The following is a 17,831-nucleotide window of genomic DNA, read 5'->3' as shown; positions in this document are numbered from 1 at the left end:
TGAATGTTTATGGAGTGGCCCCATTCACTTCCATTGTAAATGCCTCACTGGAACCCAGATTTATTTATTTATTTATTTATTAAGGATGGACGAGTCGACATTTATTTAAAATCAGTTTTATTTGTATTATTATGCATTTAAGATTAAATATCTTTCTCGCACTTGTATTGCACCTTCAATCACAGGTAAGCTGTTAAAATTCGTTATTGCTGATACCGGTAACAGTATTTAAACATAGGCCTAACATTTTAAGCAAAATGTCATTGATAACGAACACCAACTTTTACTAAGCTGATCTGGAATCAGTTTTCTCCGTTAACATCCATTTCCAAAACACGGCAGGCATCAGCAGCGGCTGAACAAACTTCCTCAATCAATGACAAAGCAGCCGAGCCCACCGGAAGCGGAAGTAACAGCAGCCTTTCCTCGCGCTGCCGCTGATGCTCTTAAGCGTCTTGCATAACAACAATAGCAGCAGCTCACGATGCCTAAATATCAAAATGGTAATTTATTAAAAATAAAAATACGCATTTAAACGTTATAGGTGAGTATAATACGCGGGTTTAATTACGTAGTTAAATGCGAAGCTGTTGTTTACCGTATGAGCCTACAGTCATTTACATCTGAAGAGCAATTCAATTTATGACTTATTTTTAAGATAAATTAAATTTTCTAAATACTTAATTGAATAAAGGTGATTTTTGTGTGCAGTATCGGGTTTTTAGCTGTGTGGCTGCTGTTGAATGGGCCAGCTAAACACTACTTGCAGTCGTTTGGCCACCATATAATAATTATAAATGCGTATTACTAGTTCTGCTTTGAGCTGTATAGCCCAACAGAAAAAAAAAAAAAACAATTTAATATTTTTATTTCTTGGATAACTTCAGAATTTTAAATGTTAACATAATAATGTTCACTCTCAGTTGATGAGTACTTTTTAAATCTTTATTGACATATGTTTGTTTTTCTGTCTTTCACATTCTAGATATGTCAGAGATGGCAGTGGGCCATGTGAAATTGTCTCAAAAAAGCCCTTGACCTGGAAAAATGGTTACACATGTTTATACTGTATGTTTCCAACACTCACCAGTGACACAGAGAATTTCTAAACCCTTATATATTTTGTTGACATATCTCTACCATTGTTGTGTTAACTTAATGGATATTTTTCCATTCTTCCAGGCATAAATGCTTATCTTTCCCGATGTACCCATGAAGGCCTTGTTTCAGCGTAGGCTTCAGAAATTGAGGCACTATAGAGGAGTCCAGTTTTTATTTAGGGAATCACTTTGAATTGGTACTTCCCTGCAATATCGTGGTCAAGATGGAGTCCTACCTCTTCCCATTCAACAGCCTGATCTGTATGCTCTTGGGCATCTCCTTCACAGTGTGGTTCACTCTTCTGCTGGTCTTCATCATCGTACCTGCAATCCTGGGTGTGTCGTTTGGGATCCGAAGGCTTTACATGAAATCACTGATCAAGCTTTTTGAGGTGAGCTCATCATCTCATGGTACAAATAACTTTACTAGAATTTTAAAGGACCTGTGGGAAACTAAAGCTGATTAGGTGGTCAGATTGCAGTGTAAACTTGATCTTTGTCACATTATCAATGGCAAGGTCATTTGGGGGAGCTGTCATCGGCTCAAGTCAGCACTCTCTTTCTCCATAAGAATAGAATATACATTCACGATTGACAGAATGATTTTTGAAGTATGGAGGGTGTGGCTGTCATTTGACTATTTAACCTGTGCTTTTACATATTCTTTAATCTTTAGGACAAATAGCCCATGCAAACATTAGTTTGGCAGTTAATCTTATTTCACAGCAGTTTTTAAGTTTGGCTGTGTGAATGTGCCTGTTTCAGGGCAAGAGATTGAATGCCACAAGTGACAGTTTTAGAAACCCGCTTTCCTCCATTGCATGTTAATCTTTCTTCAGTCACCCAAATGTGAGATAAATATTTATTTTTAGTTCAAATAATCAGCATGAGCTGTAGCTCTTTAATTTTATGTGAACATCTAAACTTGAAAGTTCTTTAAAAGAGATATTGTTGATGTCAGGCATATTGAATTATTACTAGGGCTGTGGAAATATTTGCTTCACAGATGCATCTTGATGCTTTCTCAGATAATTCTTCATCGATGCACAAAAGTTGGGAAGCATTACCATTGCTCATACTTAGAGTTAAGGATTTCCACTAATTCAGCATTACATTACCTGGTCTATTGCACATTTTTCTTTTGAAAAGATTTGCACCACCACAACGTTGTTGAAAAATAAGATGCATTGATTTGTGAGTCATTTTCGTATCGCTTTGAGACTCCTCAAAGCAAATCTATTCAAATCATTAGGAGCCTAAATATTGCTAATTGTCAATTATTTATTTGCTTAATACACATCTTGGAAAGAGATTTATTTTTAATGTCTTATAGCCCTTTTCCACTGAAATGGCGATGGTTCTCGTACCAGAGCCTGTGCTTGGCTGGTTCATCTGGAGGCTTTCGCGAACTGGACGTACTTTTCCACTGACCTGGAGAAATGAACGGTGAAGCAATTGCTTACGTGGCTACGTGGTAGTTAGGGGTGGGTAAAAATATAGATTTTCCGATGCATCGCAATCTTCATTTGAACAGTCTTGATATCGATTCTTAAATCCCAAGATCAATCTTATACTCTTATGCACAACCTTCCACTACAATGAGAGAAAATCACTCGCATTAGCAACCAAATTTCGCGCTATGCGATTAAAATTTATATATTTGGCAACTGGCTGGTAAATGTTTACATTTCACACACCAATAATTGTGTAGTATAGTGGTGGAGTATTCAGCAGAGAGATACTTTTATTTTCATGTTGAGAGTAAAAGTTGTTCTGCGTGTCCAAAGACGAGATCCACGCGACCCATTTGTCAATGAATAATGTCTCTTTTAATACCCATTCTGTTCATTACAGTTAGTTGTTGATCAAAAACAACAACAAAATAAACATTTAATTCTAATCATGCATGGCACAGATGAGATAAAGCTATTCAAGTCATCTCTTGTTAACATGCGCTCATTTACAGACATTCTTTACAGAAATGCTTGTTTTGTTTAAGACAGTACAGGTTTTAGCACATGTTCAACAACTCAATGTAAATATTTGTAAATAGCACAGATTATGCAATTAAACAATAATTGAAAACAAAAAATAATATATGAAATTTAATATTTTATTTATTAATTGAAAACATGGGTTTGTTCATTAAAAAAAAAAGCCAAAATGATGAAAAACTAAAAATATTATGATTAAAATTAATATTTTTGTAATGTACCTAGTTAGAAGGTCCCTTGTATAATTCACAGCATTATCTGGGAGAGAACTTCTTTCATATGTAAGCAAAAGGGAAATTATAACTGAAATATACCCATATGAATCGTTATCAAATCGAGAGCTTGTAAATCGGTGGTGGTTTTTACGTGACTACCTCACCTGCTGACAAACAAACATGACACATCAGTGTTTGCGTACAGCTTTTACTCTTATTTTTGAGGACATACTTTAAACATACAGAGAAATGAATCCAACGTTATTACATTGCTCAAAAAGATTGCCAGAGACCACATCTATGCTTAAGATAACAAGTAACGTAATTACATTATTTTGTATGACCTTTTTAATGTTGCTTTACTATCTAAGTAATATCAAATCCAAATCAAATAAAATCCCTTTATTGTCACTCAATCATATACACAAGTGCAACAGTGTGCAAATGTCTTGGGTGCAGATCCGAGCAACATGGCAGTCGTGACAGTGATGAGACATATACCAATTTACAATAAACATCAGATTTACAACACAGTTTACATTTCTAATATACACATAATTACACACAACACAATATACAAATAATAACATACAGTGTACAGTATACAATACACACAATATAGAATACACAGTATACAATAAAAATAGTATATGTAAAATATACAGTAGGTTGTTTTGCACTGTATTGACATTCAGGCTGTCGGTTGATAGTCAGTTGCCAGTGTATTGTTAAGAGAGAATATAATTTATAACAGTCCAGTGTGAGATAATAAGATTAATAAAGTGCAGTGCTGATGTATATTGATCATGAGAGATCAAGAGTTAAAAAGTCTGATTGCTTGGGGGAAGAAGCTGTCATGGATTCGGCTGGTGCGGGTCCTGATGCTGCGATACCGCCTGCCTGATGATAGCAGTGAGAGCAGCCCATGGCTCGTGTGGCTGGAGTCTCTGATGATCCTCCGAGCTTTTTTCACACACCGCCTGGTATAGATGTCCTGGAGGGAGGGAAGCTCACCTCCGATGATGTGTCTGGCAGTTCGCACCACCCTTTGCAGGGCTTTGCGGTTGAGGGCAGTGCTGTTGCCGTACCAGGCAGTGATGCAGCAAGTCAGGGTGCTCTCTACAGTGCAGGTGTAGAACCGTGTGAGGATGCGGTCATTCCTTATATAAACTGTAAGAGTGGAATCATTATTAACATTATTGTAGCAGATGGTTATATTTGAATGTTTGCCATAGCATATACTGTAACATTACGTTTACACCTTGATTGAGAATTTCACCAGCTTAACAGAAAGCAGCGATCTTCCTAAATGAGTGAGTATTCCTGTAACTGAACAAAACAATGCACAAAATAAGATGAGAAGAGTGTAAGGAATGCTAACAAAGTTTGCAAATGTAATAACTTACCAAGATCAGCCACAGAGAACACCGGCAATTCAGTGTTTGTCTTGAGTGTGATTTACTGAATTCAATGTCATGGAACAAGTTTTCAGTTTGTTTATGATTTGGTCAGTCATCTGATTGAAGACGGCATGCAGCATTTCTTGCCAGATCTCCTCATAGACTCTTTTATTCCTTTGTGATCTCTCTAGTTTATCTTGGATCTCCATAGAAGACCATCAATCAATCAATCAAGTTAATTCTTTAGGATATCCATTTGGATCTCCATAGAAGACCATATCGCAAGTAGAGCGCTCGTTTCCTCAACGCTTTTGATATCTGATATTTTTGTGGGTTTTTTATTGTTATAGAGGAAAGAAGCAAAAGGTAGCTAGCCAAATTGTTGTTATTTGGAAAACTTTACCTGGTGATGGAAAATTATTCCGCCCTCTGCCCCCTGACGTACTCGGTTCCTTCGAAGAGACCAGCAAGCTTTTGGGGCCAGTGCCGAACCAGATTTTTGGGGAGTGAAATTTAGTCTGACAAGCAGCTTGATTGCTCACTCTTTCTCCATCCTGAGTAAGAGCATCATCAGCTCCTAAGAGGTTCAGTGTTTACTTTCACACAGCAGATAGCCGTCTTTCCACACTCTGTGCTCAGCTGCTGTCCTTGGCTGGCAAATCCACTTTAACGATCCCTGAGGGGAAATTCACAGGCAACAGCAGCAACATGACATTTTAGTGCACAAATAAACAGCTGTACATACATAATGTGCAGGTAGACAGATCAAAATATTGCAACTATTTAGTCCCATTATGTTTATTGGGAACTGTCATTGGCTGCTGTGCGTGATCATAGATGAGGTTTTCAGGGAGCTTTGGCTAAGCTCCAGGCCCCAGTGAGGATGCAGGGATCAGCCGATGTGTTCTCCTGCCCGATGCTGTCTTTGTGGAATTGGCTCCCTAAAGGCTATTTGCCGCTTGAATGTTTCTCTGTCGTCATGACAGATGTGTGAGGTTAGCCTGTACCAGAGGGAGCATGGGTGGCCTCTTGGGGTATCAAACCAGCCTGCCACTGAGGGGATTCATATTAGATGTAACATGGTGTAACAAAAAGAATCTTAAAGGGATTATTCACCCAAAAATAAAACATTTGTCATTTACTCACCCTCATGTTGTTCCAAACCCATATAACTTCCTTTCTTCAGTGGAAGACAAAAGGAGGTGTTAGGCAGAATGTTAGCCTACAATGAAAGTGAATGGTGACTGAGGCTATCAGCCCCTAACTTTCTGGACAACACCTCCTTTTGTGTTCCACGGAAAAAAGAAAGTCATACAACTAATGTGGCATTCTTTTGAAGTCTGAATACATTTCTTGTTCTGTTTTTAGTGGGCGACATTAAGAATGGAGAGAGGAGCCAAGGAGAAAAATCAGCATCTCTACAAACCCTACAGCAATGGTGAGCCATTAAAAAGGTCATTTACATGAGTTACCACTAACATAATTTCTCCAACATCAATGAAACTGAGTTCTGTTCTCTCTCTGTCTCTTCTAGGGATCATTGCTAAAGAGCTAGTGTCACTTGAACAGGAGATCCAGGAAATGAGGCGTGGCGGCACAGAGCCTGAGTTTGATATGTCTGACATCTTCTATTTTTGCCGGCGAGGTGTGGAGAGCATCGTGGACGACGAGGTAACCAAACGCTTCACAGCAGAGGAGCTACAGTCCTGGAACCTGCTGACCCGCAGCAACTACAACTTCCACCACATCAGCACGAGACTCACAGCACTGTGGGGGGTTGGAGTGCTCATACGCTATGGGTTCCTGTTGCCGCTCAGGTGAGTGGAGGAGAGATGGATTGAGAACTGGTTCTTATTCAGAAAAGGGACCAAAATGGTTTTCAAGACTTTCAGTTTCCATTAAGGGTTCTTGAAGGCTTCCTTTTTTCTGCAAAATGAAATGCATCATACTGAAATATTCTCAAGTATTTTATACGCTGCTGTTCAGGCAGGGCTGAGCCACTAATAAATCTACAGCACCATGGTAAAGAAATTAACACACAGTGTGAACAAATGACTTTATGAGCCAAATATTTGTAACAAAAAGACTTACAAATCAGCTTAGAGCCCATGAGTTATCGGTTTGAAGCAGTCTGATGACTCACAGCAGTTACTAAGTAAATATCTGACCACAAGTCATTATTTTCTAGTCATGTCTGACTCGAAATGAAGCAACAAATTTTACTGTTATGTTTATTTATGGATCATGAGGCTTAAATCTTTGTAATGAATGACTGGTTGTTCATATGACAACGTGTAGTTCAAAATACTAATTTGGAACAGGTATTTGAAAATAAATGGCACTTTGTGATTTAAAAAAAAAAAAAAAAAAGAATCATTAAGGAACCCAATCGTTAAGTTTATCTGAAACCATAGCCTTTATTTGTCAAGTCGGTTTAGATGCAGCCATGTCATGGAATAGTCAGAAACCTTTAAAACATTCAGGACAGCGTTTTTTAAACTGTCAGCACTTTACAAACATCTGCAGTTTCAAGGTGCAAAATGCAAGTGCTCAAGGTTAAATTGACTTTTTCTATTTTTAGACACAAGAATACAATAAAACTACATTAACACTCTAAATTGAACTGTTAGAGATTCTTTTAAAATTCTTTGAAAATAAATGCCACAGAAATGCACATCACCTGAGGCTGTTTGTAGTCTACATTAGCCCATGGTGTTTGCTCTTACAAACGATGTTTATTCAGTGATTAAGGTTGTGAATAGATTTTGTGCAGTATGCTTTTAACTCTTGGCTTGTGCTTTTAACAGGGTCACGCTTGCTTTCACTGGTGTCAGTCTTCTCGTGGTTTTGACGACAGTCGTTGGCCTGTTTCCAAATGGAAGGTATGTTTCGATACACTTCTAAAGTTATTGGCAAGTCTTAAGCACATTTTCCGAATCTAAGCTTTGCATTCATTTGGAAAGCATGCGTAAGTCATTGGTAGATAATGACTTGTATTACGAATGTCTTTTAAAGGGATAGTTCACCCAAAAATGAAAATCCTCTCATCATTTAATCACCCTCATGCCATCCCAGATGTATATGACTTTATTTCTTCTGCAGAACACAAACAAAGATTTTAAGAAGAATATCTCAGCTCTGTAGTTCTATTCAATGCAAGTGAATGGTGACCAAAATTGGTGTCCAAAAAGCACATAAAGGCAGCATAAAAGTAATCCATAAGACTCCAGTGATTTAATTAATGTCTTCTAAAGCAATCCAATCGGTTTTGGGCGAGAACAGACCAAAATGTTACTCATTTTTCCAATTATCAGGATTATTTGTGTTTATAACTGCAGGATGAAGAATTATCTGAGTGATAAGGTTCATCTGATGTGTTACCGCATCTGTGTGCGAGCCCTCACCGCCATTATCACCTACCATGACAGGTATTCACACATAAACACATCATATGTTAACTTTTGGGGACTACAGCTGTACATCAATGTTGCTATGCCTTAAATAAAGCCAGTATACATACTGCATTGTTTTCTTTGACATTTATTTAACCTACATTTCACTCTTGTCCTACCAGTGAGAATAAACCGAAAAATGGAGGAATCTGTGTGGCCAATCATACGTCTCCTATTGATGTCATCATTCTGGCCAGTGACGGATGCTACGCTATGGTAGTGTGATGTTTTGATGTTTTGTGAGATGTTTATTGGTTTAATGCAGCACATGCATTAACTGTGCCTGTCTGCTTGAATCAGGTGGGTCAGGTCCACAGTGGTCTAATGGGGGTCATTCAGAGGGCGATGGTCAAAGCCTGTCCGCACATTTGGTTTGAGAGGTCTGAAGTCAAAGACAGACACCTAGTGGCCAAACGGTAACATTGCAAATGATGGTTCTTTTAACTAGTAAAGACTTTTAAACTTCTGACCAGTTACTACTTTTGCATCAGCTGCCTTTAAACTGAAAGTTGAACCTTATTTCACATCTTTTATATATATATATATATATATATATATATATATATATATATATATATAGATTAAGTGACCACGTTGCAGATGAAAACAAACTGCCCATCCTCATATTCCCAGAGGGTAAGTGCCAAAACTAGGTTGTTACCAATGCTTTTTCACATTACAGTTTCATAATATGTGGGGAAGAAATAATGAAATCTCTTTATAAGGAACCTGTATTAACAACACCTCAGTCATGATGTTCAAGAAAGGAAGCTTTGAGATCGGCTGTACGGTTTACCCTGTCGCCATAAAGGTAAGATCATGTTTTTTTTCCACAACTATTATAAGTTTTAGATGTTTGAAAATCCCACTGACTTGTTTATTTTTTGGCAGTATGACCCTCGTTTTGGTGATGCATTCTGGAACAGCAGTAAGTTTGGGATGGTGAGCTATCTACTACACATGATGAGTAGCTGGGCCATCGTCTGCAGCGTCTGGTACCTTCCTCCAATGAGCAAAATGGTGAGAGCCCCCAAAATATTTTGGCATCTTTAAAAGTCAATAAAGACATTATTTTATCCATTTTTCCTAAAGACGTGCACCAGTTTTTTCTCATCCGGGGGACTTTTATTAGCAGTTTTATCTCCATTTATGGGTATCAGAATGTTACACATATTTAGGTGTGTTTTGTTAACCTTTTATGCCTATACATGCAGGAACGTGAGGATGCTGTGCAGTTTGCCAACAGGGTCAAAGCTGCCATTGCTAGAAAGGGAGGCCTGGCAGACTTGTTGTGGTGAGTTCAAGTCAAAGTCTTTCATTTGTAACTTACACTTAAAGGGATAGTTCACCCAAAAATTTTCTCCTCATTTACTCATCCTCATGCCATTCCAGATGTGTATGACTTTCTTTCTCCTGTTGAACACAAACGAAGACTAGAAGAATATCTCAGCTCTGTTGGTCCATACAATGCAAGTAATCTGTCGCCAGAAATTTGAAGATCCAAAAAGCACATAAAGGCAGCATAAATGTAATCCAAACAACTCCAGTGGTTTAATCCATGTCTTCAGAAGCGATATGATAGGTGTGGGTGAGAAACAGACCAATATTTAATTTTTTCTTCTATATATTCTCCCTGCCCAGTAGGTGGCGATATGCACAAAGAATGCAAATCGCTAAAAACAAAAGAATGTGAAATTGGAGATTGATAGTAAAAAAGGACTTAAATATTGATCTGTTTCTCACCCACGACTATCATGTCTCTTCTGAATACATGGATTTAACCACTGGAGTCATATGGATTACTTTTATGCTGCCTTAATGTGCTTTGTGGAGCTTCAAAGTTCTGGCCACCATTCACTTGCAATGTATGGACTTACAGAGTTGAGATATTCTTCTAGTCTTCGTTTGTGTTCAACAGAAGAAAGTCCTACACATCTGGAATGGCATGAGGATGAGTAAATGATGAGAGAATTTTCATTTTTATGTAAACTATCCCTTTAATGCATAGGCAGTCAAATGTATTTTTTATTTTATTTTTTGTCTACAGGTCAGCTCCAGCCTAAACTCTTTATTAAAAAGATGTACTATCATAAAAGATAGAGATAAAATAAGTGTAAGATTGAAGTTAGAATAATAAGAATAAAATAAGATGACAAAGAAGTCATTGTATTAATTTTCTCTAAAAATAGTGACAAACACGTGGCCAGGACTTTGGCATTAACTTTTTTTCTTTTTTTTTTTTTTAATTACGCATTGCTTCAGTCTTCCGTGATTTTCATGTTCTCAGGGACGGTGGTTTAAAACGAGGGAAAGTTAAAGAAGTTTTCAAAGAGGAGCAGCAGAAGCTTTACAGCAAAGTTTTAGTGGGCAGCAGTGAAGACCGCAGTCGCTCCTGAAGGGAGCCAGCTGTCTTATGTGACTTAAATCATGCTGCACAGCGCTCACGGTGAGAGCCTGGACCCTCCGCAGAATGCAGTGCGGCCTTTGACTGGCCCCTTCCTGAACCCGCTCAGGCAGAACTGTAGAAACTGTAGAAAATCTATTAAGAGCCGGTGGGAGAAAACTGTGTTGCCAGATCCTCGGCTCACTGCTGTGCCTCAGGAGCTTTTTGCCTTATTGCACGATTTTCTTAGTGGCATTTCAATTCCTGGGCTGATTTCAGTTTGGAGTTATAGGTGGAATACTTGATTTTTTTATTTCTCTAAATCTGTTACTGTTTTGAATATTTGTGCTCTATTACTGTATTGCATGATGTCCCGGGAGAGGAGTGAGTTTGAAATGATTTATTTAAGCTTGTAAAATACAAAAACTGAGAGGATGGTGTGCATAGAGCTTTAGTGTTGCTAGTCAGAAGAACCATGTCCGTTAATTGATTAGATGCTCAGTGTTCATCTCCTCATGGCAGCCTATCTAGTGAGCTGTTTTTTTTTATTATTATTTTTTTTATAAAACACTGTTCTTTTTAAACACTGCTTCATGAGGTAAAAAAAAAGTATGTAATTCAATACGGCTTCAAAATTCACGTTTAAGGGTATGGCTGTGTGTAATTTATGTTGTAGAACAAAACATCCATGTATTGTCAAGTAATGTTTACCACAGACCTTATTTTTCTCATAAGTTCAAAAACTCCATTATAAAAACCAATACGAAAACCAGGAGGGAACCCATTGTGAATTCTCTTCCAGGTTTTTGGACCATTTCAAGGTGGTTTAAGGAAGTGAGTTCTGAATGACCCTTATTTTTGAGAATGACCCACACCTTTTGGTTTTTCAAAGCTCTCACATTGGATGGTAAAGCCTTCAAAGGGAACAGGGCATAGGGATAATCACTTCTGAATGGAACGTACCCTCATTCAAAACAACAGCGGGAGGCTCTTCATTGATAGTGACTTTAACACGATTAACGTTAACACGATTGCCATAAAATGCCATTATTAAAATGTGGAACATATTGTTCGGTGAATGGATGCTCCCTGGAACTAACGGAAGTTAAAATGTTTAGATCTCTGAAAAAGCAATGACAAACGGATGCATAATCTGCTTTACGACACCTTGTTTATTTGTATTTTTTGCTAATATCTCGTTTGTTCTGTTTTAGCTAGACTCTAAAAGGACGTGCTAGTCATTTTTTTTTTGACAGTACCGGAAATGCTTCAGGGTCATACATAAGCAGTAGCGTTCTAATTCCTTTGTTATTGTTTACGTTTCATGCTTAAGGTTGGGGGGTTTTCAAAAATAAATGTTAAACATCCACATTCCTTATAGTGCTGAGAAGTTGTGTGGAATGTGTTTAATTGTCATGAAAAAAATATCACAATGAAAAAATAAATAAATAATCCTAAAGAATTCATAATTTTCTTTATGCAAAACATAATTTTTAACTCGTTTCTTGTATTTTGTAGTGAAATGTGTGACCCAGACATGTTTTCATAAGATTTAATACAAAACTTTGCAAAAACTAAAGTGACAGGAATGAGTCTCGTTCACAACTTGATCTTTAAAACGTCCCCCAGACGAACATGGTATCTCGTTATCTTACTGACCTAAAACGGCAGTCATGCAGCGCTGTGGAGTCAGTCATCTTGATCAGAAAGTTCTTGTTTATTCAGTTAGTCATTTACACAGTCAAATGAATAGCTCTCTTGTGCAGATGAAGTTCATTTAAAATGTTGCTACAGTAAAGGCCCAGCAAGCTTTTTTGAATAACAAATCAGGAGTGTGAGAAGTTTCAGTTTTTGAAATGTCAGTTTTCTGTTGTGAGACGTCCTTAGAGAGCATCATGTTCTTCAAACCTTCTAATAAGCCAGTCCAAGTGGTGAGTGGACCAGAAGTATGCTGTGAGGCCTTCAAATAACATCACATATGTTTCTCAATGATTATGTGTGCGTATTCAACATTTGTTAACACATTAGAGTCCCACTGGAGAGAAACTACCGTCCAAAACTATCAACATGCTCAGATGGGATAACTTTATTGAAATTCAGATGGTTTTTACGAGAACACTGCATTTTACAATGTGTGATGCTAAGAACACATACAATATTATGTTTGGCATGAATTCGAGGTTCTACATTAAGTTATGATATACCATAAAATGAGGATGACCAAATGTTCAGACACAAAACAAAATGGAAAAAAGTCAGTTTGAAGGCATTCCTTGAAGGCATTCCTAAGTGCTGGAATAAATGTGTGAAGAATGAATACATCCCCATGTTGAATGAAACAAGATCCTCTGTAGTTCATGGAAAATGTATACTGTCCTGTGAGCAAACAAAAGAAAATAACTGATTCTAAGTAGCCCAAATACAAATAGCACATTACATGCCCAACCAGAGACAGAAATATACTGGATCATTGCTACACAACAATAAAGGATGCATATCGCTCTGTCCCTAGAGCAGCTTTGGGACTCTTTGATCACTGTCTGGTTCATCTTCATCCAACCTACAGGCAGAAACTAAAATCAGCTAAACCTGTAGTAAACACTGTAAAGAGTGTGACCTACAAGCCTGCTTTGACTGCACTGATTGGAGTGTTTTTGAGGCTGCAGACACCAATCTGGACGAGCTCACAGATACTGTTACATCATATATCAGTTTCTGTGAGGATATGTGCATTCCTACTAGGATTTATTTAACACAACAACGACAAAACGTGGTTTACAGCAGAACTCAGGCAGCTTCGTCAGGCCAAAGAGAATGCTTACAGAGGTGGGAATAAAGTATTGTATAATCAGGCCAGGAACACACTGAATAAGGAAATTAGATTGGCTAAAAGAAGCTATTCTGATAAGCTGAAAAACAAGTTTTTAGCTAATGACCCTGCATCAGTGTGGAGCGGCCTGAAAGACATTACTAACTTCAAGAGACCTTCCCCCAACACTGTAGGGAACCAACAACTGGCTGATGACTTCAAAGTGTTCTGCTGTAGATTTGAAAGGCCTATTCTCACACCCCGCACCCGCTCTGAGCTTCACTTCACACAAACATCAACACCTCCTGCATCTCAACCCGCACTTAAGATCTGTGAAGAAGAGGTGTGCCGTGTCTTCCGAAAACAAAAGGCAAGGAAAGCACAGGGCCCAGATGGTGTTTCAACTGCTTGTCTAAAATCCTGTGCTAACCAGCTGGCCCCCATCTTCACACTGATCTTCAATAGATCACTGGAGCAGTGTGAAGTTCCATGCTGCTTCAAACACTCAATCATTATTCCTGTCCCAAAGAAACCCAAAATCACAGGACTTAATGACTACAGACCTGTCGCTCTGATGTCTGTGGTCATAAAATCATTTGAGAGACTGGTATTGGCCCACCTGAAGGACACCACTGGACCCTTTCTGGATCCCCATCAATTTGCTTATCGAGCAAACAGGTCTGTGGATGATGCAGTCAACATGGGATTGCATCATATCCTGCAGCATCTGGACAGACCAGGGACATATGCAAGGATCCTTTTTGTGGACTTTTGACACCATCATCCCAGCTATTCTCCAGACTAAATTACACCAATTCTCTGTTCCCATGTCTATCTGTCAGTGGATCACCAGCTTCCTGACGGACAGGCAGCAGCTAGTGAAATGGGAAATTCACTTCCAGCATATGTACAATCCGCACTGGTGATCCCAGGGATGTGTGCTCTCCCCACTACTCTTCTCCCAGTATACAAATGACTGCACCGCCAAGGACCCCTCTGTCAAGCTCCTAAAGTTTGCAGACAACACCACTGTCATCGGCCTCATCCAAGATGACGATGAGTCTGTATACAGAAGGGAGGTTGAACACTGGCTCACTGGTGTTGTCAAAACAACCTGGAGCTGAACACGCTCAAAACAGTGGAGATGACTGTGGACTTTAGGAGGAACACCCCAACACTGACCCCCTCTCACCATTCTAAACAGCACTGTGGCAGCAGTGCAGTCATTCAGGTTCCTGGGCACTACCATCTCACAGGACCTGAAGTGGGAGACTTCATTGACTCCATTGTTAAAAAGGCCCAGCAGAGGTTGCCAGTTGAGGAAGTTCAACCTGCCACAGGTGCTGCTGATACAGTTCTACTCAGCAGTCATTGAGTCTGTCCTCTGCACTTCGAAATTGGATATCAGAAGACTACAAAGGACAGTTCAGACTGCTGAGAGGATTATTGGTTGCCCCCTGCCCTCCCTTCAAGAACTGTACACTTCCAGAGTGAGGAAAAGGGCTGGAAAAATCACTCTGGACTCCACTCACCCTCCCCACTACCTTTTTGAACTGTTGCCTTCTGGCAGGTGCTACAGAGCACTAAGATCCAGAACAGTCAGGCACAGGAACAGTTTTTTTTCCCCCTCAGGCTATCCATCTCATGAACAGTTAAAATTGTCCCATTGAGCAATAATTCATGTGCAATACACAGCTTAGTCTATTTATATTTATCCAACATACCATACCTCTTCTGCCATACATTCCCTTGCTTCTGTATATAACAGATTGTATTTGTATATTGTACATACGTGTGTGTGTATGTATATATATATATATATATATATATATGTATATATATATATTATATTGTCCTATTGTGTATTTCTATATATACTTATATTTTCTATTAACTTTTTATATGTATTCAAATGTTTTTTTGTTTTTTTTTGCTGTATTGTTTGTGCTCTGGAAGCTTCTGTCACCAAGACAAATTCCTTGTATGTGTAAATATTTGGCAATAAAGCTCATTCTGATTCTAATTAGTGTTGCATCTTTAAGCTTTTTGAAGTCTTTGCTGCCTAGTGGTCTAGTTAAAATTCAAGTTTTAAAAAAATCACAAAACAATTGAGAATTCTGTCTTCATTTAATTATCTTCATGTCATTCCAAACTCGTGTGACTTACTTTCTGCTACAGGGTGGGACTTGTGCAACATATTCGCTGTAACATCATGTAGCTGCATTAAAACCTTAGGAATAAAACATAAAGAGCCCCTCTTTTTTAATAAAAATGCATTTAACTCTTACATGTAAATTGGCTTGTGCAGGGAGGATCATTTGCATCTGAAGCGTTTCAGCACAGTCAACGTTTTAAAGATGACTACTTTGTGTAAGAACTCTTAAATGAAAATGTTATGTTTTCTCCCATCTCGCACAATAAGTTAATATTGATTTGACTCAAGAAAGTAAAGTGGCTCAGTGGCCGCCAAAAGTATATAACCAACTGGTCTCGAGGTGATTTTAAGTGGACACAAGTTCACACAGGTGTGAACTCAAGTTTTAGAATTTAAAACCAACTAATGTGTTTTTGTGAAATCCTTTGAGTTATGGTTAAATATTGAATTTTTGAAATGGTTTTGGTTTGATATTTTGACATTTTAAGTGTACTTTAGGTGTCCAAATACTTTTAGGGTGAATTGTAATGCCTGAATAATTCTATTTAGTACGTTTTTAGAATGTTTATTACCAAGCAAGCACGTCTGTGATAGGTCAATGTTTTTACAATGATCATGAAAATGTAACTTTGCAAAACTTGTACTTTCATAATAGTATCTAAAAACATAATTCAATAGTGTTGGCTAATAATCAGGGCCTTCTATTTGGGTGAAAAGTGGTAACGATTCTAGGGGCCCAAATGTCCAGGGGGCCCCACAACAAATTCTAAACTGTATTTTTTAATAGGAAGGGGCCCAGATGAACTTGCTAAGCCCTGCTAATAATACACATAAAGCACAGAAACAGAGATTCTATTATTTACTTAAATAACAACCTCCGTGCTTTTCAACTAACATGTTACGACAGTAAGTCACCGTTTGCGAATACCATACAAATTAATGTGGAGAGCAGTAAAATGACACCTAGTTGTCGCAAAATTGTCCGTGACTTCTCTTGTAAAACAGTAATTTTATCGTTGTAAACTCAACACTTAGTTAATTCCAAAAGGGTTGTTTAGTGTTAAACATGTTGAAGATTGGCGGGCAGGCCGTCAATTTTTTAACTAATAAACTGTTTCCGCACAAAAGCACTGAAGCATCTCACCGTAGACAACCATTCAAAAAACCGGCCTCTTGTCTCCTCGCCAGTGTACGGCACAGAGAAGTCTATGGACCGCCGCGTTATGCTATTTTATGCTAAGCTTGTAGGTTCACCTATGTAGAAGGGTTCTGCACAGAAATCCTCGTTGTATTAATGTATGTTTATTAAGTGCTCTCAAGGGGGCAGTGGTTTCACATGTCTTACTTATGCATTACATTAATTGCTACATGTGAGCTCTTGTTATATTACTATATTTAGCTTTCAGTAACTGTGTGGCACCATTTTGTTTTTGTTGTTGTTGTCATTGTCATACTCTCTTAAGCAATACAACACCACTGGATTAAATCCTTTAGCTCCATCACTGTAATATTGTAATGAAAAATAACTGGTCCATAACATACAGTACACGAAAGAGACGATTAAAATTTTTTCCCACATATATTCTGGTTCTCCATTTCTCAGTTTTGCTGCTGTGGCATGCATAGCAATTCACCTAAGTAGCTTGCAGCCTAGTATCATTACATAAAGATATACAATGAGAGAGAGAGAGATTATGAAGAGACGTGCCTTGTTAACTTCCACTCCCATGCAGAACTATGAAAGTCCTGAACAACAAGTTTTAGGAACAATACAAGCATGCATCATGCTCAAAAAGCATGGAGGAACAGCTATTAATCATACCATTTCAATTCATTAAAAATGCTAAATGAAGATTATGGCTCATTAATTATATTTGTTGGTGCCTTTGCTGTTTTGGGAACATAATTATGGAAAACAGCAAACTAAATCCCAGAATTGCCATTTGGTCACTGCACATACCATTCTTTGTTTATTAATATATAACAAGTGGTTTGATTCTTACCTAGAGTAGACCCACCTTTACAAATACTCTGTTACTTTTATTATTCTAATCACCATTAATATCTCCATTTAAGTACATTAGAAGTGAATAATCTCTGTGGGAGAATTTGTATAGCTTGCATGCCTTTTTTGTTGGTTTGTTCTAAATACTAATTGTGTTCTTTACAGAAATGTCAATGTGGTCCTTGTTTTTAGTTTAAAATCTGTTTTTTATAGATGAAAAGACAAAAAACTTCATTGATTCTGCTCATGTGTTCCCTTTTTCAAGAACAATGAGAACGACTGAGGGGAAGACAATTCAATATAACTGTAGCTTCGTGC

The 17,831-nt window shown here is 38.1% G+C and overlaps 1 protein-coding gene across 4 annotated transcripts; it reads left to right on the top strand.

Moving 5' to 3' along the window:
• The first annotated feature begins 383 nt into the window (after positions 1-383).
• Positions 384-12,011, top strand: LOC127433416 (glycerol-3-phosphate acyltransferase 4-like). Of its 4 annotated transcripts, none has more exons than XM_051685313.1 (14): positions 384-503; positions 986-1,068; positions 1,183-1,492; positions 6,078-6,147; positions 6,244-6,526; positions 7,517-7,591; positions 8,048-8,137; positions 8,284-8,377; positions 8,462-8,577; positions 8,742-8,797; positions 8,887-8,972; positions 9,053-9,181; positions 9,376-9,455; positions 10,449-12,011. In XM_051685313.1, the coding sequence occupies exons 3-14, from the start codon at positions 1,325-1,327 to the stop codon at positions 10,555-10,557; spliced, it is 1,356 nt and encodes a 451-aa protein (XP_051541273.1). In that variant the 5' UTR covers positions 384-503; positions 986-1,068; positions 1,183-1,324; the 3' UTR covers positions 10,558-12,011. The 4 variants fall into 4 exon arrangements, with proteins under 4 accessions (XP_051541273.1, XP_051541274.1, XP_051541276.1 ...); XM_051685314.1 differs by having other exon boundaries at positions 420-544; XM_051685316.1 differs by lacking the exons at positions 384-503; positions 986-1,068; positions 1,183-1,492 and adding an exon at positions 1,607-2,584.
• The last annotated feature ends 5,820 nt before the right edge of the window (positions 12,012-17,831 follow it).

This window comes from Myxocyprinus asiaticus, chromosome 43 (assembly GCF_019703515.2).
Source record: "Myxocyprinus asiaticus isolate MX2 ecotype Aquarium Trade chromosome 43, UBuf_Myxa_2, whole genome shotgun sequence".
In the NCBI taxonomy this organism is placed as follows: Eukaryota; Metazoa; Chordata; class Actinopteri; order Cypriniformes; family Catostomidae; genus Myxocyprinus; species Myxocyprinus asiaticus.
This window is presented reverse-complemented; position numbering and strand designations above follow the sequence as displayed.

Excerpts from the sequence above, each read along its gene's own strand:
- LOC127433416 (XM_051685313.1), top strand. The coding sequence starts at position 1,325 with ATGGAGTCCTACCTCTTCCCATTCAACAGCCTGATCTGTATGCTCTTG. Across the intron at positions 6,527-7,516 it reads GGGTTCCTGTTGCCGCTCAG|GGTCACGCTTGCTTTCACTG; the intron begins GTGAGTGGAGGA and ends TGCTTTTAACAG. Across the intron at positions 8,798-8,886 it reads CATCCTCATATTCCCAGAGG|GAACCTGTATTAACAACACC; the intron begins GTAAGTGCCAAA and ends TCTCTTTATAAG.